Source organism: Bactrocera tryoni, chromosome 3, assembly GCF_016617805.1.
Source record: "Bactrocera tryoni isolate S06 chromosome 3, CSIRO_BtryS06_freeze2, whole genome shotgun sequence".
In the NCBI taxonomy this organism is placed as follows: Eukaryota; Metazoa; Arthropoda; class Insecta; order Diptera; family Tephritidae; genus Bactrocera; species Bactrocera tryoni.
The window spans coordinates 13348338-13371819 of record NC_052501.1 but is presented as its reverse complement, the minus strand read 5'-3'; the positions used below and the strand labels follow the sequence as shown (position 1 = coordinate 13371819).

General features: G+C 37.2%; 1 protein-coding gene across 1 annotated transcript in view; it reads left to right on the top strand.

The window, feature by feature from the left end:
• LOC120773100 (protein sax-3) overlaps positions 1-23208 on the top strand; it is a 111224-nt gene extending 88016 nt beyond the window's left edge. The window contains exons 13-22 of the mRNA XM_040102071.1: positions 7499-7591; positions 7781-7979; positions 12480-12601; positions 13623-13775; positions 14820-15141; positions 15706-15926; positions 16027-16243; positions 21582-21759; positions 21878-22195; positions 22290-23208. Coding sequence (XP_039958005.1) covers positions 7499-7591; positions 7781-7979; positions 12480-12601; positions 13623-13775; positions 14820-15141; positions 15706-15926; positions 16027-16243; positions 21582-21759; positions 21878-22195; positions 22290-22986 — 2520 coding nt within the window. The 3' untranslated portion in view covers positions 22987-23208. The remainder of the gene's footprint in view (positions 1-7498; positions 7592-7780; positions 7980-12479; positions 12602-13622; positions 13776-14819; positions 15142-15705; positions 15927-16026; positions 16244-21581; positions 21760-21877; positions 22196-22289) is intronic.
• The last annotated feature ends 274 nt before the right edge of the window (positions 23209-23482 follow it).

Genomic DNA, 23482 nt, shown 5'->3' with positions numbered 1-23482 from the left:
TTGTTACAAATATCGATACATATTTTGCTATCTTAACAACAAGGATAACTTCGAAGCTAGTATAGATAAATCGATCCATTTTTATAAAGAAAAATTACTTAAAATTAATTTCTCAATCTTCAAACCATTAAAAAAAATCATACTTCGTTTTAAGCCCAGAAATAATTACGAAACTGTATCACAGCGGCATCTAGCTTTTGGTGGAAAGCTTGGCATCAAAATTGAACTCAACTACACTACAATTTCAACAAATTAAAGATATCAACATAATTTATAGTGAAATATTCTTTTTTTATAACAAAAATCCGTTTTTGGGTTTTTTTTGTTGGAGTTAGTCAATGTAAAAAGATGATCGGAGCGAGATTAAAGTTATGTTCAGTAAATGAGTCTCTCAGGCTTAGGTTGTTGTTGTTGTTGTGCTAACGACAGAATTCTATCGAGTCGGCGGTCATTGGCCGGAAAAAAATACGGATCCGTTCCATGTTATGTAAACCCGACTGCCATGGGAACGGTTCAGGTTTAGGTCTCTTATAGCCTTGACAGTCGGCAGTGTTAATCCGGATTAACTGCGCACTTAGTCAGATCCGAATTCGTAGATGACAGGCGGCAGCTATGCGAATTTGAAACTCTCGTAAACAGCTGATTGAGCTTCTGTGAAGTAATTTCTTCCATTTTTATAATATGTATTTTCAATGAAAATGGTTAGAAGATACACTTTGCGGTTGTTAGCCGTCTAATTTTTACAAAGCATTTTTTATTACAGAATCATATCAGCACATTATTTTTAAAACTGCATCATAACATAACATCATAGCATAAAACTTCTTGTTTTATCATTGAAAATTTGAAAAAAATCTGTCAGTGTTGCTTATCTTTCATTCACAATAGATTAAAGTTGGCTATTTTCAACAATGTTGCCATGGAAAATGCAGCTAACTCTCTAAAATTTTAAGGATTAAATGGGAGTTAGCAACGTAATTATTTTCACAAACTACTGAATTAATCCAGATTAATGCAGTTAACCCTGTTCCAGGTTTTCAAACTCAAAGCTTCGAAATAATCATCTCTGCTGGTCCTGTGACTTTGTGGTATTACATTTTTATGCATGACGCTACTGTAGTTGCAAAAATCTGTGAGCCTGAAGCCACACTTGCTGAGCAAAGCCTTGGTATTTGTTAGGAATCCGTGTGTTTTCCGGATTATACTGACTCTGAGCCGTACCAGGTGGTAGTTTTGTATTTTCTTTTTGACTATGACAGTAGCATGTATTTATATTTTTCAGCGACTGTGAAGCTCTCGAGAATATCATGACTGACATTAATATCATTTAACAGCTTCTTAGTGATGTATTCGCAGCTGACTTATTCATAGTTTCGGGTTATATACCAGTTAAGGTCTAAAATTAAGGGCTATTTTCCAAATGGTGATTCGACAGTATTCTAAATAAATTCTATTAATTTTTATACCCTGAACAGGACATAATAAATTTACTCCGAAGTTTATAACATCAATAAGGGAATGTCGGTGACTTTATATAGTGTATATGTAAATGGTTAAGGTGATGAACTGAGTCGATTTAGCGAAGTCTGTCTGTAGGCATATACGCATACTATGTACTCAGCTTTTGAGATATCGACCTGCAATTTTCATATACGTCCTTTTCTCTCCAAGAAGTTGCTAATTTTTTTAACTTTACTGAAATCGGAATACTATAGCATATAGGTGTCATAGAAACTAATCGATCAAAATCAAGTTCTTATATGGGAAAATTTTTATTTGACAAGATATCTTCACAAAAATTTAAGTAGATTACTGTCCAAGGCAGCGCTACAATCTCTATACAAATTGCTCGGATCGGACCACTATAGCGTATAGATGCTATACAAACACACATAACAAATTAAAGAAAATATCTTTATAAACACTTCTGTGCTGTATGAACTGCACCAGTGAAGTATTGTATAGCTTGGGTGAAGCCGAAGTTAACGTACTTTCTATATGACTTATCTGGAAGAGTTTCTTTAACACTTAATTGGTAACACATTTATTAAATAATTAATTAGCGGAGAAGCAGGTACTCTTTAATAGTTTAAATACTAACATATACCAACATCATTAAACAAAAATCTGAAATAAAGTTTGCCTTTCACTCATGAAAATCGCCTAAGCCAAATTAATTTCGAGTAAAATTTTAAAAAAGATAATAAAAGATACTTTTTCCTGCCACAAAATTCGTGAAAATATTGAAAAAGTAGTTAACGCTTAATGATTCTTGCTTTGCTGATATGATAAAGAGGCGCAGCATACATTTGTACAACCGGCTACTGAGTACGATTGTAGCGACGCAGCAATGCACACACACACACACATAATCAAAAATGCTACTTGCCACCGCCGCAATGCATGTTCACGCGATAATTGCGCCTTGTTAGAGATTGAAAGGCATTTGTAGCAACTTTTTTTGGTGTGGCACGAAAAACAGTGGCATGCAACGCGCTTAGGCAACGCTTGCCACATAGCAAACAAACATACATATGCGTTTGTGCGCATGTGAAAAGTATTGTTGGTCAGTGAAGTGGCAAGGCACAGTTAGTGGCAACAATAGCTAGAAAAACAATTGCTGCTGTTCGTGCAACATGCATATGTGTGTGTGGAAAAAGTGTCACAAAGATTGCTTGCTGATAAGCAGCCGCTTTTTATGCATACGCTGCTATAACTGTGTGCCATGTCTTGTGGCACAAACACTTGACTCGCTGTAGCTGCCACAACAGCGGTATATATAGTATGCATGCAACAAGCACACAGCGTACAACATGATTTCTGCTAAACGCCTCGACTTTTGCATAATTTATGCATGTTTACAATGACAACAAAAACAACAACAAGGAAAAAGCATGTAAAGCAGTTAAGCAGTAAGCAGCCAGCAACCGCAACAACAACAGCACGAACAACAATGTCTGCTTATGTTAACTTGCATATTTGTTGCATGCAACAAGCGCCATCTGAAACACGCTGCCAATGCGGCAATCGATCTTTGTCCAGCTGCTGCTTGCAACGACTTCGTGCCGCTTTTTTATCTCGGTCTTTGCAGCTACTTTCTTGTGCCAATGCTGCGCTCTCACCACATACTAGCCTTGTTGTGGCATGCCGCTAGACGCTGAAAAAATACAAAAAGTGCAAAACGAGAGGGTTTTTCTGTCAGCTTCGGTCGCATAAAATTTAAATAAAATTGAATTTCATAAACACGCGTGGCAGGCGGCGGCCAGTAGTGGCTTTTTAAATGCCGAGGAGTTGCAAAGCAGTCGAGAACAACACCAACAACAACAAGTCATTATGCATAAACGCTTACAAAGTACAGTGTTCTTACAATACTCTCGAACACTTGCCACAAAGCTGGTTGCCAAATGATTTCCCGTTGTATTTTCGAATATGTATTAGAATTTTTTTCTCTCACTTGTCCGTGTGTGTTTATGTGTCTCCGAAAGTTGTCATGTCTTCATTTCGCACACTTTTAGCAAATTTATTTTAATTTTTCCGCATTTTTTTGCACAAATGTTTTGTTTATCTTGAGAATTCCATGTCACGCGATAAAGTGGTGTTAGCAGCCGATTGCGCTGCAACTGCACGAAGTAGCCGGCAAATGTAACGGGTGTGCTACTGTGCAACTTACAAGCTAAATGTTGCTCTGCAACATATTGATGCTGCGATTTTTTTACTTTTGACTGTTTTGTGCATATATTTTTGGAATTTATTGCTGCAGATTTCTATACTAAAAATGTGTGTTATTTGTGGCGCCACGAATTAGTTATCAATATAGTAGAAGATTTAAAACAAGTTTTTGATAGTTAAAAGTCAATTTCTTATTAACAAAAAAAAAATATATATATATTTGTTTATCATAAAATACCGACTGTTCAAAATTAAACTTCGATTTTCACTTTCTAGAATTATTATTTTTTTCGTTTTTAAATTGAATTGCACATTTTCCATACCTTGAAAGTTTATTGATTTTCATGGGAAAATTTACCATTATAAAATATAGATTTTGTATACCGTCAGAAGGATTTAAGTCTAATTTTAAAAGTAAAAAAAGAAAATGTGTTAGGAACATAAGAAGGTACGCCAAGGTAACTTCAATAAAATCATGGAACTGGTGCTTCAGAATCGACAATAAACAGTCGGAGGTCTTATGGCATCCTTGGAATAACGAAAGGATCAGTGAAAACCATTTTCACACATCATTTGGGCTTAAGAAAAACGAAAGCACGATTGGTTCCAAAATCATTCAATTTTTTCGAAAACCACCGTCGCCTTAACGTCTGTGAAACAATGCTTTCCTACCAGCAGGATGTCATGAAACATATGATTACTGGCGATGAGTCTTGGACTTAAGCTTACAACCTGGAAACAGACGATCAGTCGGCCGTATGTCGTGGTAAAGTGGAGCGGAAGGAAGCACCTCAAAGCAAGCCAAATTGTTGACAGTTTTCTTCGATTACTTAAGTATGGTGTACACCGAATTTCTTTCGACCGACCAAACTATCAATGACGAATACCGCTTTTGTCGTACTCGTCGTTTGCGTGAAGATATTCGTAAAAATATACCGGAATTTTGGACAAACAACTGAAATTGAAATGACGAACAAAGTGTGAATATTTCTTGCATACGGTAGTACGAGATAAAGATAGGGTACAAAAGACCTAAGATCGCGGAGAAATCCTCGGCTATTTATCCTATCTTACAAGATAAGAATAAAATCCCAAAAAAATTTAATATTTGCAATTTCACATGAGTGAAAAAGGTGTTTATACCAAACTTGTAGATCCTTATATTAGCTACAACTTTGTCGTATAGCATTTTTCTATAGAACCAGTACATTCGCCGGAAATCGGGTTATACCATTATTAATCCTTAAAAAATCAAACATACTCCTCTCTTACTCTTACCCACCTCAGATCGCCGCAAATCATTCCATTTTTAACTTTTGACATTTTATATTTCATTCTACTATACTTTTGTTTTTACCTTTCAAAAATTATCTACGTTGATCTAAAAGCTCAAAAAGAGAGCTAGTGTCCGAAAAATCCAATAGATGACGCTGAAGTTCAGGTATTTTTAAATTACTTATTTACAGACCGATTAAAATCAAGTACCAAATTTATGCATGAAGTAAATTTAACTTAACATTTGCCAGCCCTTTCTTTTTCTTTATAGAATAAGTCGGATAGCTACCACTAAAATAAAGCTTGAAACAATACCCATTTCAAGTCGGTATTATCGATACATGATTTATTCTTTGTCGGTGCATAACTATCTTTGCTTTCAATGAATCATATTTAAAATTAAAATGACGCTTTTTCCAACTTTGACAAAAAATCATGTTTTCTTTTAGGAAGTCCTACAGCGCATAATGTTTTGGTACACCAAATATCTTTAAAAATCTCAAAATTTATTAAGTTGGAATTAAGATACAGAGCCATATAAATATTCTAGAGTCTATAACTTTTTCGCTTTAGCATTTGTGTTCAAGTGTTGCATTCGTTCGAAACTGCTATTTGATAATTCTCAACGAGTTCATGGAATATATCACATACATCTATACATATATAAATGATCAACGTAAGGTGCTGAGTAGAGTATGGCATATCCGTCTGACCATCAAACTGTCTGCATATAAGCGAACTACTTCTTCATTTTTTGTGCTTTTTATCGATATAAAATTTTGTACACGTCTTCTCTTTTCCTTTAACTATTTGTCGCAAGTGACCAAATCAGACCACTATATGCTATAGCTACCATGCAAACTGATCGATGAAAAATAAAGAAAATATAGAAGTCTTCAGAGAGTACTAGTATATGTTTCCTTTTCAAGTCAATCAAAAATTTATTTATTTATCGATAATTGTCGAGCTGCAAAGATAACCTTGAAAGTTATACATTATACACGCCAATATTTTAAATATATTTACATAAGTATGCAACATCAGGCAGTGCTGCAGATAAAATGTCAACGGCACAGCTACCACAGCAAAGGCTACAAGTGTTGCAAATGCCGCCTGGACTTTTGTGGCAAGCTAAACAATTTATGAAAGAAATCACTGACGCATGTGTGAGTGTTTGTATGTATGTGCGTGTGTGAATGTATAACTTTTTTCATTTATTTGTAACGCGCGCAATGCGCTGTTGAATATTGTATTGACCCGTTTATTGGGACATGAAGCGCAAATATTTGCAACAGTTGCAGCGCCAACAACAACAGAAATGAGCTCTACATGTAAAATGTTGCTAGTAAGTGAGTGTAAAAAGCTATACAAATACAACGATCTGCAGCAATATGCTATTACAGCAAAAACAAGGGCAAAAAATGCATGCCACAACAACAAAAAGTGCAAGGTTTGCAACGAAAATGGAGGATAAATGAAAAACTTAACACTTTTTACCAATCAAGCGCGACCATTCATGACTTCGCTGTGCATATTTATATAAGCATGCAGATGCATACATGTGGTTATGACAAGCTGAGTATATACACACATACATGACTGCCGCACATGCATATATTTGCAGACAATTTCTGCCAGGCATTGATTTATAGAGCGCGGCTTGTGGGTGGCGTGCAAAAAATTATTTCATTATAAAGTCATTAAGCGGCAAATTACACTCAGTCACCAGCACACATGCATTCTCAACGTGTGTGTGTATGTGTGTGTGTGTGTGTGTATGGAAATGTAAACATTATCTCCGCTCAACCAAAGCTGCGCCAATTTGCACAGCGTTGCCATGCTCTTTGTGGAAATTACATTTTTTTGATGTTGTTATAAAAAAATGCAAAAACATTACAACGGTTCAAGCCGTGGCGTATAAATTGTGAAAAGAAATTTAATTTCAGTTGCATTCGGATTTTTTACATTGAATATATTTTCAATAAAAAGTGCAATTCGCGTAACTGTACATATGTATATATACAGTTATACATGAAAGAAAATATTGATAGCGTACATTTCTGTAAATATTTTACAGTTATTTTATGATATACACATGGCAAAGTGATATACAGCGACTGAGCGCCGTAAAGTATGCTATAAATTTACTTATGCGACTAATGAGCTGTGCGCGGCCCTGCGTTGTGTGCATGAGCGCGCCGTTATTGGTGGTGAATTGAGGGTTGAAGCTGGGCGGTTAATTTACACAGCGTTGCCATAATTGAAAACTCTATTTGTTGGCTGCAAAAAACAGCAAAATTTAAATAGTAAAAATACATACGAACAACTGGCATACATGCACACTATATAACGGTTTAATTATATGACATATGTATATGCATATTTATAAGCCTACAACTATATACATATATACACATATAACGGTATATTTATAACACTTTTTGTAGCTCTTTCAGCTTTATTTCCCAATTCACTCTTTAAATTCTCCCAGCCATTTTAAGTGTGACCGCAATTTTTCATTGTCTTTATGCGTTTTCTTTTTTTGTTGTTGCAGGTTGTCGAATTAATTGATGCCGCAGCAATTAATTCCACCGCCGTACGTCTGGACTGGGTAATGCACGTCAGTGTGACGGAGAAATATGTCGAGGTAAGCGCTCTCTTTATATTTATACACAGACACATATACAAATACACACAGAGTTGCATTTCATTAAAAGTATTTATACGCAGTTAATAGCATAATTAAACTGTTTTCTTGACTTGCTCATTAATTGTTGGCGCATCAATTGCACGACTTTACGCTTATTCTCTTTTACTCTTTTGCTCTTTGCCACAGGGTCTTTATATTCGTTATCGCGATATAAGCGCCAATTCGCAGCAATATAATATTTTGACTGTGCTGAATCCCTCGATCGAATCGCATGTCGTCGGCAACTTGAAGGAATATACGAAATATGAATTCTTCTTGGCGCCATTCTATCAGACGCTGGAGGGTCAACCGAGCAATTCGAAAATCGTGCAGACTTACGAAGATGGTGAGTGTAGCCGTGGTAGTAAAAGTAATATAATATTATTAAGATACATGCATATTAGTCAAATTGATGAATAAGTAAGTAAACTACGACTTAAGGATTGTGAGTTTATAATTTCGAGATATAAAAGTGTATAGAAAAGCGTTTTCAAGTGCAGGAAGACCTTCGAAAAAGTCAGTTCGGTGATAAGGAAGATTTATCTACGAAATATTTTCTGAAATCCAAAAAGTAAAAAAATAATATAACTCTAATGAAGATGTCTGGGCTTCATAGATGCTTGATCAGCGCTGGGCCACCATTGGTACATGTGCTGTCGCATAAATCGAACGCGAGAGACCTAGTAATCTCTTTGCTTTCAGTTCGGCTAGCCTCTCCGTAGTTGTGGGACTTTTGACGGGCCACTGCCTTATTGGTATTCACGCAGTAAGGCTGGGAATCGTACCGGACGCCATCTGCAGAAGCTGTATGGAAAAATTTGAGGTGAAAATAACTCAACACCTATTTCTTGACTGTCTCGCATTTGGAAAATCAAGACTTAAACACTAGGGAGCGCATACCTTCAGAAATCCCACGGAAATGGCGCGAATGGTAATCAAATGCCTGTGCAAATTTGTATTGGCTACTAAGAGTTCGAGCTCAGGTGTTCTTCTGTTCTATGGCCTCATAAAGAACTACATATGTATATTAGTTCACGTACGATCTTTGATCAGCCGTCTAACCTAACCTAACCTATTGAAGGACTAGCCAAATTGTAATGTTTGACAAAACGAATGTTTCCACAATTTAGATTTCAGAATGGCTTGAAAATCGAAATTATTCCTACCATCAATATCTGGTCTAAGAAGGTGGTATAAAATTGGGCAGAAACGCCTACTATAAATTTTGAAGAAAACTTTGGCCAACGATATTCAGCAAAATCGCGGTTTTCTGTATATTAGGTTAAGTTGGCTATCATGCAATACATTGACCAGCAGGCCCTTTGTAATGCCAGTTGGAGATTAAGTTTTCTTAATACGCTGTAAATTATTACCTTAATTGTCGCTTGACTAACGGCTACCTTAGTAACTTCCCTGATCGAAAAGACTTCTGCCTGGAAATACTGGCAGCTTGAAGGGTCATTTGAGATCTAGCTCTGCTCAATAGATCTCGGCGCCCATTCCAACAGTCATTTTTTATTCGTCTATGTAGACTTTGAAAGTTTCATTTGTGGGTCGCATGCTGCTGTGCCATCCTCATTTAATGTGAGAAGTTCTGGGTTGGAGCAGGTATTTTTTTTTTTTGGAGAGATTAAGTGATCGATCAAAGTTAATCCTAAAATAGATAGTGTTATACTTATATACCTTATTGGCATAATCCACATTTGCGTCGAATTTCTAAAGGGAATAATATATTTTTTGTCTAAAGCATACACCAGATGCTAATAAGTTACAAAGTCATGATTTAAAAAAAAGAAAAAAATGGCGAAAAATACTAATTTTTCTATAAGCGGCGTCTCTGTATATGAGATGAAACGATATTTCTTCTGATATGCAAATTTGTATACTTTCCGTACAAAATTTAAGTAAAAATTGACTCACTTAAATATCTATTAATTGGGACACTAGAAGAACGTGTGCTATTAAAATTGATAGTAAAAATATTTCAGTTATTCAAAAATGATTAATATGTGGCAAAAACAATTCAAATTCTATACACTCATGTCAAAAAAAAAAAAAAAATTTAAGGAGTTTACGTTTAGTTTTTATACTCTCGCAACAATGTTGCTAACGAGAGTATTATAGTTTTGTTCACATAACGGTTGTTTGTAAGTCCTAAAACTAAAAGAGTCAGATATAGGGTTATATATACCAAAGTGATCAGGGTGACGAGTAGAGTCGAAATCCGGATGTCTGTCTGCCCGTCCGTCCGTCTGTCCGTCCGTCTGTCCGTCCATCTGTCCGTCCGTCTGTCCGTCCGTCCGTCCGTCCGTGCAAGCTGTAACTTGAGTAAAAATTGAGATATCATGATGAAACTTGGTACACGTATTCCTTGGCTCCATAAGAAGGTTAAGTTCGAAGATGGGCAAAATCGGCCAACTGCCACGCCCACAAAATGGCGGAAACCGAAAACATATAAAGTGTCATAACTAAGCCATAAATAAAGATATTAAAGTGAAATTTGGCACAAAAGAATCGCATTAGGGAGGGGCATATTTGGACGTAATTTTTTTGGAAAAGTGGGCGTGGCCCCGCCCCCTACTAAGTTTTTTGTACATATCTCGGAAACTACTATAGCTATGTCAACCAAACTCTACAGAGCCGTTTTTTTCAGGCATTTCCATATACAGTTCAAAAATGGAAGAAATCGGATTATAACCACGCCCACCTCCCATACAAAGGTTATGTTGAAAATCACTAAAAGTGCGTTAACCGACTCACAAAAACGTCAGAAACACTAAATTTTACGGAAGAAGTGGCAGAAGGAAGCTGCACTCAGGCTTTTTTTAAAAATTGAAAATGGGCGTGGCGCCGCCCACTTATGGACCAAGAACCATATCTCAGGAACTACTAGACCGATTTCAATGAAATTCGGTATATAATATTTTCTTAACACCCTGATGACATGTACGAAATATGGGTGAAATCGGTTCACAATCACGCCTTCTTCCAATATAAAGCTATTTTGAATTCCATCTGATGCCTTCTCTGTATAATACGAGTATAAACATTAGGAACCAATGATGATAGCGGAATAAAACTTTACAAAAATACGGTATTTGAAAAATATTTAAATGACGGATAATGAAATCTCGATTATCACTTTACCATGCGAGAGTATAAAATATTCGGTGACACCCGAACTTAGCCCTTCCTTACTTGTTTTATATGTATTTACTTGCATTATTCAAAAACAGCAACACCTGTGCTCTAAAAACTCCCCTAAAGAGTGGTCATAAATTCAAAAATAAATAAATATATACAGCAGTATTGTTGTATTTGCTTTTACGTACTGCATAAATATTTACTTAGAGATCACTCTATTTATTTTTAATGACTACACTAACTGTATAAATGCTGATACTAAATTCGCACTAAAAACTAAAATTTCAAAGGATATTTGCAATAAAAGCAACACAAGCAGAAATATAATATATTATAAAACAACAATAATGCTAAGGAAAGAAAATGCGTAAAAATATGCGAAAATAAAATATGTTAAGCTTTGCAGTTATTTGCTCAAAAACGCAGGCTTAACGCACATAATCAAAGCGAATGAAAATATTTGCGGAGCTTAAAATTTATACTTTTTTGCGAGCACACACTGCAGGCTAACGCAAAACTACCCAAAACGGGAAGTAAAACTTTAATTTCAAATATTTAATTGGTCAAATGTTTCGTCCAAAACATGAATGTGAATGCCGCTTTCAAAAAGCGCTATAAAGCAAATACAACAGCAAGCAAATAAATGCATCAATACAGGTAGCAAAACACAAAAAAACAACAAGCCACGCAGAAAAAGGTAAAGAAAATGCCGCTTTTTAACGGAAATGCTGCTGAAAAAATAATCATAAATGCCTGTATGTAAGTTAACGTGTGAGTGTGTGTGTGTGTGCATGACTTGGTGCGCGTGCGAGGCCAATAACCGCAACCACACACACGCACTTTTGCACGCTGGCACTGCCGGCAGCAAAAAATTTCAACATATGCACATACACATATATATGCATATTTCATGGCATTTTCCACCAGCAGTTTTTCCCGTGAAACACCAATTTTTTCGGCTGAGTCACTTTTTCTCCGCTATGCTGTGGCTCGTTGTTACTTCACAGCGGCGCCTACACATATGCAACAACATTTTGCAGGCAGGCTTTTCATTATTAACAAGTTCGATGTGCTTACTGCCTGAGCTGCCATTTTGAAAGTACACAAGCATACTCTCAAAACACATTTATACATATATATATAAAGGGTGTTTTTTCGGAGCTGTAGGAACTCGTTTTAGGTATGTTTATATTGCAAAAAAATTTAGAAAGTTTTGTGAACTAACCAATGTTTTGACTTGATGATTTTATTTTTTGATAAAATTGTCTTGAAATGTTATGATTGAACAGAGTATGGTTCATTGACATGGCGTATTTTAACAAATTTTTTTGTAAAGGGTTAGCATCACAACACAGATTCATTGACATTCGCCACAATCAGGCCTAACTAGACTGCTTGATCTCAAAATATATATTTTTTTTTTGCTCATGAGCTCGCGAAACATTACAGCTTTTTGTGTGAAGAGCTCTGTTACTTTTCCTTACTGAATATGAGTTTTAGAATTATATATCGATAATTTTTGACCAATATCCATAGTCTAATGAAACCAAAGTTCAATATTTGTACTGCGCTTTTGCTGTTAATTATTTTGAAAATTGTATATGTATGTCTAACAAGACACCCTATACATAGTAGTTATATTTGTTCAGTGTGTATTAACAACTTTTTGAAACTTTTCGCTCTTCACTTGTGTTCATTACAGTGCCCTCTGCTCCGCCGGACAACATTCAAATTGGTATGTACAACCTGACAGCCGGTTGGGTGCGTTGGTCACCGCCGCCGCCGCAGCATCACAACGGCAACTTGTTGGGCTATAAAATCGAGGTAAGTGGCGGTGTATTTAAAATTCGCTATTTTCACATACATATGTAGGAATATATGCAGTTGCCATACTCCTGTAAATATTTTATTTTTTATTTTCACGTTTTTCACATTCCTTTTATTTTTTTTATTTTCATTTTTGTTTTTTTTGTTTACTACATTTTTATTTTAATTTTTTTGTAAACTGCGCTCGCCAATGTAAATGTAATTTTGTGGCTGGACGAGTGTATAAAGTTTATGAAAATTTAATTTGAAAACTTTTTTCTACACCATAGACATACATAGCGGTATTATGTGTTTCTATGATGCGGGTATTTTCTATTGAAAGTTCCACATGCAGGCGAAAAAAATGCCATGGACATATTAAATTCTGCAAATTAAATTTTCATGGTATTAAAATATTAAACGATTTTGCGCTTTTTGACTGTTGACAATATTTTCGTGATATCAAGCAGCAAGCGCTTTTTTCGCACTGAAAATTTTTGCTAATTAATTGGGTGAAATTGGCAAACCAAACAATATATGCAGTTGTTAGGCTTCTTAATAGAATAAAAGGTTAATAAAAATTTATTAAAAAATATATTTAAAAACTATAATATAACTAAAAATTTTACAAATAATTTTAGAAAAAACTATAATATATAGAAATTAAAATTTAAAAAAATTTTATTTGAATTAGTAAATAAGCAAAAATATTTTTTAGAACTTAATTTTTCATAATTAAAAAGCACAATTAAGGGGCACACACAGTCGGTAAACTCAAAAAGTCGTTTATTAAAAAAAATATATATTTAAAAGAAAGTGATATGTCTATTGTTTTCAATTTTGAAGGGAGTACATATTTCTACATTTTTTTCGAATTCACGGTAAAAATTTTCAAAAAAAAAATTAAATATTTTTCACTTTACACATATCGCCCACGGTGATAAACAAATATCAGGGAAGTTGCTTGATTTCGGTCTTACCCCTTGATGAAATCTAAAAAAATATTTTTCTTTCGTTTTCTAACTTTTTGTTGAAATAGGTCACAGCTGGCACTACACTGAAGGTATTGGCAAATATGACTTTGAATGCAACAACAACTTCTGTGCTACTCAATAATCTTACCACCGGTGCAACATACAATGTGAGACTAAATTCGTACACGAAAGCCGGCGAGGGACCATATGCAGAGCCGGTAAGTCTAACGGGCGCTCTAAAGATCCAGAAAAGTATAAACAAAAAAAAAGTTAACTTCGGATGCACCGAAGATATAATACCCTTCACAAATTCAAAGCAATACTTACAAGAACTTGAAATTTGATTGTTCTTTTTGTTTGGCAGCTATAGGGTATAGTAGTTCGATCTGAAAAAAATTACTTGGAGATTACAATGTTTCTTCGGGCAATTACAAATTGTCCAATAAAAAAATTCTCCATGCGTAAAATTGCTTTTGAGTGATCAGTTTGTATGGCAGCTATATGCTATAGTGGGTCAATCTGATAAAGTTTTTCGGATGTTTTACAGCTATCATAGACAATAATCTGTGCCGACTTTCGTGAAGATATCTCGTCAACTAAATGGTTTTCCATACAAGCAGTTGAATTTAATTGATCACTTTGTATGGCAACTATATGCTATTGTGGCCCGATCTGAACAATTTCTTCGAAAACTGAATTATTGCATAAGACTATAACCCATGCCAAATATCGTGCAAATATCTTGCCAAATGACAAAGCTCTTCATACAAGCAATTTGTTCTGAGCGTTCAGTTTGTATGACAGCTATATGATATAGTGTTCCGATCTAAACAATTTCTTGGATGATTATACCATTGTTTCGGAAAATTATTTATGCCAAATTTTATGAAGATATCTCTTCAAATACATAGACTTAATATGCGATAATGGTCGAATGTCAGTGATTCCGGAACCGCTTCTTGGAAAAAAATGAGAAATGTGCAAAATTTAGATCGATAACTTCTAACTATTGAAAAAATAGCAGATCCTTAAAAGTTTGGGCATTACGAAGTGTTATTCACTAACTTTTGACAACTGCAGTTATTTATCTGACGACACTTTAGCGTGAGTCTGACAAATATTGCTATATCATGGCTCAGTATTTTTAATAATGCTATTGTTATATATAAGTATTATTTATATATTATATATTTTAAAATAAAAATTATTAATTCCACCCACTCCTTCCACCTCTCTCTCTCTCTCTGTTGCATTCTTCTCAGGTCTCACTGTTTATGGATCCTACACATTTGGTGCATCCGCCACGCGCACACCCTAGCGGCTCGCATAGCGGCATAGCCGGCAGTCACGGCCATCCCGGTGGTGCTGGTGTTGATGGTGGTCATTATGCTTATCATCCAGCTGGCATGCCAGACGATGCCGCCACCACCACCACACATCATAAATCAACGAATGTTGTACATCAAACTTGGTTTATGGTCTTGGTGATAGTCTTTCTGCTGGTCATATTCTCTGTCACGGTCGGTGTTATGGTATTCTTTAAACGGCGGCACAAGCTCACCAAAGAGCTGGGTCATTTAAGTGGTGAGTAGCGAACATTTAAATACACTTTTTTACAATTATTTTTAAGCAGCGTTGTCATTATATATTTTTGCTTCATATTTTCAAGTGTAAATATTTTTTTTTTGATTGATAAGCATGCTTGCAGCAATCAGTTTGTTATGAGGAAGCAGAAAAAATACACGCCTGCTGCTTCCTTCATATTTTTCTCTCATTAATTCGTCAAACTTCATTACTGCAAAAGTTGTGTGCAAGAAAAATGTTGCAACATGCATTTCATACACACATACTATTGGTATGTGTTCGTCGCTCGCTCTGCAATTAATTAAAATTTGTTCGCGAAATTCCTCTTACATTCTCGCAAAATTAATTGCTGCCTCATCTTTACTCATTTGCATTCGCGATTGCGTGAAATTCCATTTTATACTTCGCTTCATGCAAAAAAGAAATAAAGATGTACATAATATGAAAAAAATATATATAAATTTAACGAGTGACCGAAAATTGTCTCCACTGCCATATTTCATCACCAAATTTGCATGTCTTCTTCTTTGTGTCCACTCACTTTCATGCCTTTCTGCACTGCAGTAGTCAGCGCCAACGAAATCACCGCGCTGAACATCAACGGCAAGGACAGCCTGTGGATTGACCGCGGCTGGCGCACCACCGACACCGACAAGGATTCCGGCTTGAGCGAAACGAAGCTGCTATCGAATGCGAATAGTCAATCGAATTATACGTCCGATGGTGGCACCGACTATGCCGAAGTGGACACGCGCAACATGAGCACCTTCTACAACTGCCGCAAGGTGAGCAAAATAATGTTAAAATTTTTGCGCTAAAAGTGAAATTATGCACGGCATTCATTACTGCATTTACATTTTCTGCTTCTTCTTTTGTTCCACACAGAGTCCCGAGAATCCAACACCGTATGCCACGACCATGATTGTGGGCGCTTCTTCTACAGAGACCACCTGCATGAAGACCTCCTCGTCGAGCACTGACCAGGATTCGGGCACAAACTCACCGCACTCCGACGGCAATGCACCACAGTGTGTGGGCGCTAATGCGCCTGGTGTGCCAATTGTGGGCAGCGGCAAGCACAACTATCATCCGTATCCGCCAGGTGAGTACCGTTTGTGTTTAAATACATATAAATGTTTGATGTTCCTTTGTTTGGTTTTTTTCTTAAGTTTAATTTGGTTTTCATGCTACGTGCTACATATGAATTTTTAGTAATTTTTTTATAAATAATATTTTTTTAATTTTTGTTTTATATATCGCTGCTATATACCATTTTAAATATTGTTTCTATTTTTTTGTAAACTTTTATAATTTTTTTTTTTCACAAAAATTAATCACTTTAAGCTTCAGTTTAAGCTTTGCTTGTCACTTCCTAAATCGTTTTATTTATTTTTTTCTCTGCATTTACTTCACTATCTCTAATTGCTCTCTGTCAACTGATACTATTTTTGACTTTTGAACTTTTAATTCTTTATTTGCTATTTCATCCCATTCTTCCTTATGTTCAACTAAATTCGTATTCCGCTTCGATTAGTTTTCCAAAAAAAAAATTCAAATATTAAAGTCCCTTGTCTTTACTTGCCATTCGGCCATCACTTAGTTCAAACAATTTCCTGTTTTACTCGTTATTGATATCCTTTTGTATCGCTCGCTGCCACCAGCAAATTTACGAGTATACAGTTCTAACCCAGTAGCAGGTGGAATAAGATGAGAAGAACTCCGTTCAGAAGTGGTAACTATAGTAACTTGTTCGGAGATGAGTGACTTAGCGGATATAAAATTTTAAATTATGAATATAAGAAAAAAACATATTTAAACAGAAAAATAGTTAGGGGAATCACTGATAGGAGAATCACTAAGTAAAAAAAAATAAAATAAAATATCAAAAAAATGAAAAGGACTTAAAGCTAAATGGCGTGCAGAAACAGGAATAAACTTTTAATAGCTATAAGGTCTAACACTATACACATGACAAGTATTGGGTAGTCGGAAAAGTCTATTCATGTTTCTAATCAAACTTCAACTTTTTTATATTTATAATGAACTCTAATATGTGCCAGTTTGGTCGACCTTTTTTTGCCATTTTTCCGCTAGAGACATTGTTCCATCAGTCTGTAAAACTTTTATGGTTTCTCGGCCAAAAACTTTTCACAGGCTTCTCGTAAAGCCAACTTTATTCTACTAAGAGAGTTCTGTATAGACCGAAACAAATGGTGCAGGGTCAGGGGTATATTGTGGATGCAACTTCCAGCCAAACCCTCCCAGTTTTTGACGAGTCACCAAAAATGTATGTGGCGTAGCGTAGTCCTGAAGGAAGACGAAGCACTTTTTTCCATTGCTTGCTTCAATCGCATCAGTTGTTAACAGTAACATGTAGAATCAATCGTTCGACCAGACTGGAGCAGCTCATAGTAGATGATTCCTTTTCAATGCTACCAAACACTCAGAATAACCTTTCGAGACGTCAAACCTGGCTTAAAATCTCAACTTTCCAACACTATAAGGAATGACACAATGTGATTGGTAGAACTGGAGATGTACGACTGCAAACACATCTATTGATAAAATACAAAAATATATTTTCGACTACCCAAAATGCCAACTTTCTTGAAGATATCTTATCAACTAAAGGGGTTTTCCATATAAGGACTTGATTTTCATCGAACAGTTTGTATAGCAGCTAGATGATTTAGTAGTCAGATCCTGACAATTTCTTCGGTGATAGAAGCGCTGCTGCTGATAATAGTCTGTGCCAAATTTCGAAAAAACGTCTTGGAAAATCAACATTCTTGACTTTCAAGGACTTGATTTTGAGCAATCAGTTTTTAGTTATTTTCTCTAATAGTTCGATTGGGAATAAAAGGACATATAGAAGCTTTCATGTCGTCTCTATTTCTCAAAATCTGAGGGTCTAATCCACTTATACCTGTATACAGTAGATGGGCTAAGATGACTCGACACTTTATATATTTATGTTATGGGGTCTCCCACGTTTCTTTGTTGATGTTTCTGGGTAGCAAACGAGTACATTGCTCAGGATATCCAAATGCAATAATATTTATACAAATGAAGCCAACGAAAGACTAATATACATGCGTGCTATCAAAGTAATCAAGTGACAAATCATTATACTGCTGGGTAAATGTATATCCTGTGCCACTTATAGGCACCCATACATATCAGTACGTATGAAGGCACAGGCATATGTATGTATATGGTAAATGCATATGGCCCTGTGTGATTTTTATCCGATTTAGCAAAAGATTTGCTATCAATTTACGTTTCACTTTATGCTCAGCTGACAGCAGTCCAAAATCCACTTCGCTCCATCTCTGCCTTCACAAAATGCTTTGTTTTGATTTTTCGCTTCTATTGCTTTCATTTTTCAATTCTATTTCTTTTATTTGGATTTTTTACTTATATTTTCTCTTTTATGTTATCACGGCATTCATAGACTGGCTGACATTGCTTTTGTTTTCGCACTCGATTAGATTTGCTTAAAGAGATTTCGACATTTTTTTTGGGTTTCCAAACGATGATATCCTTGCTGCTGCTTATTTCGTGTATTGCAAGCAGTTTTGCCATTGTATTTACACTGCGCTTGCATTTAATATCATTTATAGTCACATAAACATACACACATATACATATACATGCTGGCGCATGTGTGTGTGTTTTTTTTCTATTTTATTTTCACTATTTCCCTGCAAATCGAGTGCCAACAGCCCGTCGTCTATTGCCGCTGATTGCTATTGACAGCTGCTCAAGTGGCATGGGGGAGACAGGGAGAGGCAGGGCAGTGCTGCTTTGTTCGCCACGTTTCATTCAACTGATTGCATTGTAATTTCAACCCCTGCAGCAAGGATTTGTGGAACATTCTAGCTTTAATTCTATTTTTTATTTTATTTTAACTTCTTTTCTACGCTGTGTGGCAGCAACATTCAATCGCTTCGTCGTGCTCGGCGCTCGTGTATCGCCTGCCATTATTATTTCTTGTGTGATTTGTACCGTTTATCCTTCGCTAAGTTGGCATTTCTCGTATTTGCAAAATTAAAAATTCAATTACTTGCGGCAAAACTTTGACTGCATGCCTCACTTTGCGGCGCTTCCCCTTTTGTGTCACTTCGCTCCCTTAGGTTGCTTGAAAATTTTTCCTTGCTTCACCATTCGGCCTTTGAAGTGTTTCCTGTTTCCAAGTGTTAGCTGAGTAGCGTGGCATTGTGCGGGCCTTCCCATTGTATGCATGTGGCATGTGGCATGTGGAGAATTGAGAGATTGTAAATACTTTGACTGCCAGCCGTTGGCAATTTGCTGCTTTGCCGCAGCAGTTGAGTTGCTCTAGATTTACAGCTGATAAATTGCGGTAATGCCGCATTAGTAATGTGGCCTCACTACCGCTAAGTACTTTATTTAGTGTCACTTTTCTTATGTTGCAAGCAGTAGGTTGCGGCGTAGCTTTTGCTGGCGGCTTTGCAGGAATTTAAATTGCTTTGTGGCATCCGGTTTACATATTTCGCTAATCTTGATTTGAAGCTCCTTGATCCTATGCATGCAAGAGTATTACCTAAGCTTAGGGAAGAACAATTATATGGTGATCTTGAAAGATAAGGTATATGCCGAGGGGTGAATATGCTTAATTTGAAGGACTTTTTAGCAAAAACTGTTGAATCTTAAAAAATAAGTCCAGCATGACTTAAAATCAAAAGACTTTTTACAGATGCCAGACTCTTCTCAGTAATTTGTCTGAATTCCGTCTCAACCAAAAACCTCAACCTAAAAATTTCTCATTACGTTCAAACAATTAAGAACGAAGGTTGGGTCCGTGGTGCCATGTCCGAATATACTAAGGACTCATTTCAATACTCTTGTTGCACATGCAACAAAAAAGCTCATAAAAAGCACACTCGCAGCGAAAGCTCTGAAAGTGTTAAACTTTTCAAGCAAACGCTTGCCTTCTAAGCTTAAGCGAGTATGAAGAGCAAGCTAAGCTGAGTTAAAATTTCCCTGAAGATTTATAGTAACATTATGAGTATTTTACAGCTACCAATATATGAAGGTTGCAAACCAAATCAGGTGAAGAACTTTGATCACTATTTAGTAAATAGTTAGTTGGTGAAATCTCGAAAGTCCCTAGCGTTTATCAAGTCGAAAAAGTTCAGAGAAAACTATGATTCATTCATAAAGTTGACTACTGGTGTCTATAGAATTTAGTTGATCGTTGTGCACCGCGTCTCAATGCATCAGGGAAACCTGTGAGAGATTTTTTGATTAATTTTCCGAAAGTTTTGCGCAAAGTTGGCTGCGTTTATTTATTGAGGCACGACACAAACTCTAGTATTTTTCAAGAGCTCAATCTCAAAGTAGTTGTTTATGAGGCTTGCAATTCTTCGTCTCAAGTCGTTTGTGTTGTAATTCAGCCCTCCGAATTACATGAAGTGGTTCCGTTATTGCTGTTGATTGCAGGCATCGCAATTTAAGCGAGTGTTCGTTTGACACTTGTTTACTAATTTGCTTCTGTTCAGAATATGATGACATACTCCACAGATTATAGTGGCCAGTGGCGGATCCAGAGTAGAATTTTGGGGGTGGAACTATTCTTGCAACTCAAAATCTTTTCCATCTTGCCAACTATTTCAAAAAACCGCCTTTTGTAGATGTCAGAAAAGGAAACTACTGGATTATGCCCAGTATGCCGATTCCTCAAAAAAAATTTCAAAGAGTTTCAATATATTTTTCGCCGTGGTAAGTCGCTTTCGAAAAGGCTAACTCATTAATGTGTGTTAGATTTTGTTTTGGCAAATTTTTTATGACGATATTTTTCTTCGCTTTTTTAACAATATTTTTAATCATCTTTTTATCATACTTTAACTATAGAAATAGAAAATAGATGCATAGTTTTAGGAGCGAAAGGTATATGTATAGAAAATTCAAGTAATATTAACCACTCCAAAAATATTTTGGAAAAAGTACTAAATGCTGAGTCTCTTAGATTAGGAGACTATTCGGAATGAGTCTACTTCTAAATATAAGTTTCGCTAAATATAGATTTGAAGACATGCATATACTTTTAGGCTGAAAAATCTTTTTTAGCTAACGCTTTCATATTATTGATTTTATTTTTAGGAATTGTTTTAGTTTTTGTAATCAAAAATGATTTCTGAATAAACTCACTTCTTGATAGTTCACAGTATGATTTATCACGTTATTATCAAAATTTAAACTACATACTAATTTACTTTAATTAATTATTATTGCAAATGCAATCAAATATTGCGTCTAATCCACAAATATTGTCTATATTACTATTTCATGTTCCCTCCAACTTCCGGTTCCTCAACAAACAATTTACGCTCAACCAAATATTTTGATGTTCAATGTTGTAATTATTATTGTGTTTGCTGTATAAAAACTTGAAACAAACCGAAACGAAAAACTAACAGAACAATTTAATTGGTCAGAGTTCTTGCCACCACCACCAGAGCACCCACCACCGCTGCCAAGCGGCTGCAATGGTGGCGGCGGCGCTAACACAGGCGGCGTAATCTACGCGCCCGGCTCACCACAATCTTCACGCAAAAGCTCCAAGAGCGGCGGCTCCGGCATGTCAACACATCAGAGGTAAGTTGCAAATGCTTTGCTGCACGCAGCGCGCGTGATTAATTACCGCTTAACAACAGAGTATTTAATATGATTTTAATTAAATGAAAATGTTCCCCCTCATGCCTTGCTGCAACAGCGCTTTGAACTCTTCCATACATAGCAGCTCCTCGGGCGGTTTCTCCACGTGGGGTGTGTCACCACAATGCGTTGCCTCACGGCCAACGGAGAATTACTACAACAATCCTTTGCCCTGTGTGGGCGGCTCACAGAATCGTTACCAGATCACACCAACCGGTCAACATCCACCACCGCTGCCACCCTACTTTCCACCCGGTGCTGCGGGCACCGCACAACTACCGCCACGCAACATACATATCCACTACCCGGCGCCAAGGCACGCAATGAGCGAGTACCAGCCCACGGGCACACACAATTCACGCTGCTCCAATGGACGGTAAGTGCGCGCAACATTGTTGTTACTTTTAATTACACCGCCAAATTAACATATGCACTGCAATTACAATTCGTTTTTACTCTTTCATCCACAGCGCCTGTAATAGCTGCGATGCGCTCGCCTCACCGCTCCAACCGCTGCCACCGCCCGGCGACGGCTGGTATCAGCCACTACAGGCGCACATGCCGCCCAATGCCGGCGGCGGCGCTAATCCCATCTATCAATGTTCCTCCGAGTGTTCCGATCATTCGCGACATTCACATACGCACACACACGCGCACAGCCACGCACACGCACATCAGCAACATCACGGCGCACACATGCACGCGCATCAACATCACGCGCACGCAACGGCGGCCGCGGCGCACGCTGGCAATGGCAACGACACACTGCGCTCGGAGAGCAGCCAGGAGGGCGGTAAAGGCAATTATCGTTGTCAGAAGCAGGTGGGCGGCGGCAGTAGTAACGGCGGCTACGCGGACATCAACGAGTCGACGGAGCGCGAGCACATGCTAAAGAGCGTCGGTGGCGGCTGCGGCAATGGCAACACAAGCACGCTGGGCGGCAGCTCGTCCTGCGGTTATGAGGTGCTCGGCGATCACCGAAATTGCAGCGATTGCTGCAGTAGTTCGCGCGAAGGCGACACCTGCTCGTGCAGTGAAGGCTCCTGCTTGTACGCGGAGGCGGGCGAGCCAGGTATGCCGCCGCCAAGCAGCGCGCACCTAGGCGGTGGCGGCGACAACCGCGCTGTTATCGCTGCTGGCAAGCTGGTGACGCAGCAGGGCAATTGATATGCGGCCGGCGTGAGTGATGTGGTTATGTACTTTTAGTGGTTACCTACGGTGCAGCTGCCAATCTATGAGCATGCTGTAGGCGTGGGCCGATGCAACAGTGAAGGTAATGGCAACATCGGCGCGGCGCTAATTTGTGAGTAGTCTATGTAAGTGGTATGTAAGTTGAAACTAAGCGAATTAAGCGTATGTTGGTGAGTAGTTAAGTATTTATGTATAGTGTAGCCATATAATTGTGTGCGTGTGTGTGTAGGTTAAGCTAGTGTTTTAACGAGGCGCAACGTCGCTTGTCTCTGTGTGTGCATAAAAATGGTTGTGTAGTTTTAGGCGCCGCCATAAGGCGCACGACCGCTAACAATGGCGAACGTTACATGTAACCCGGACAAATATAAAAACAACAACAAACTAACAAGACAAACTTAAATAGAAAATAACAATAGCGAGACTTTAAAGCAGCGCTAGCTGCCGACTGACAGACAATTGCATATTTTTCTAA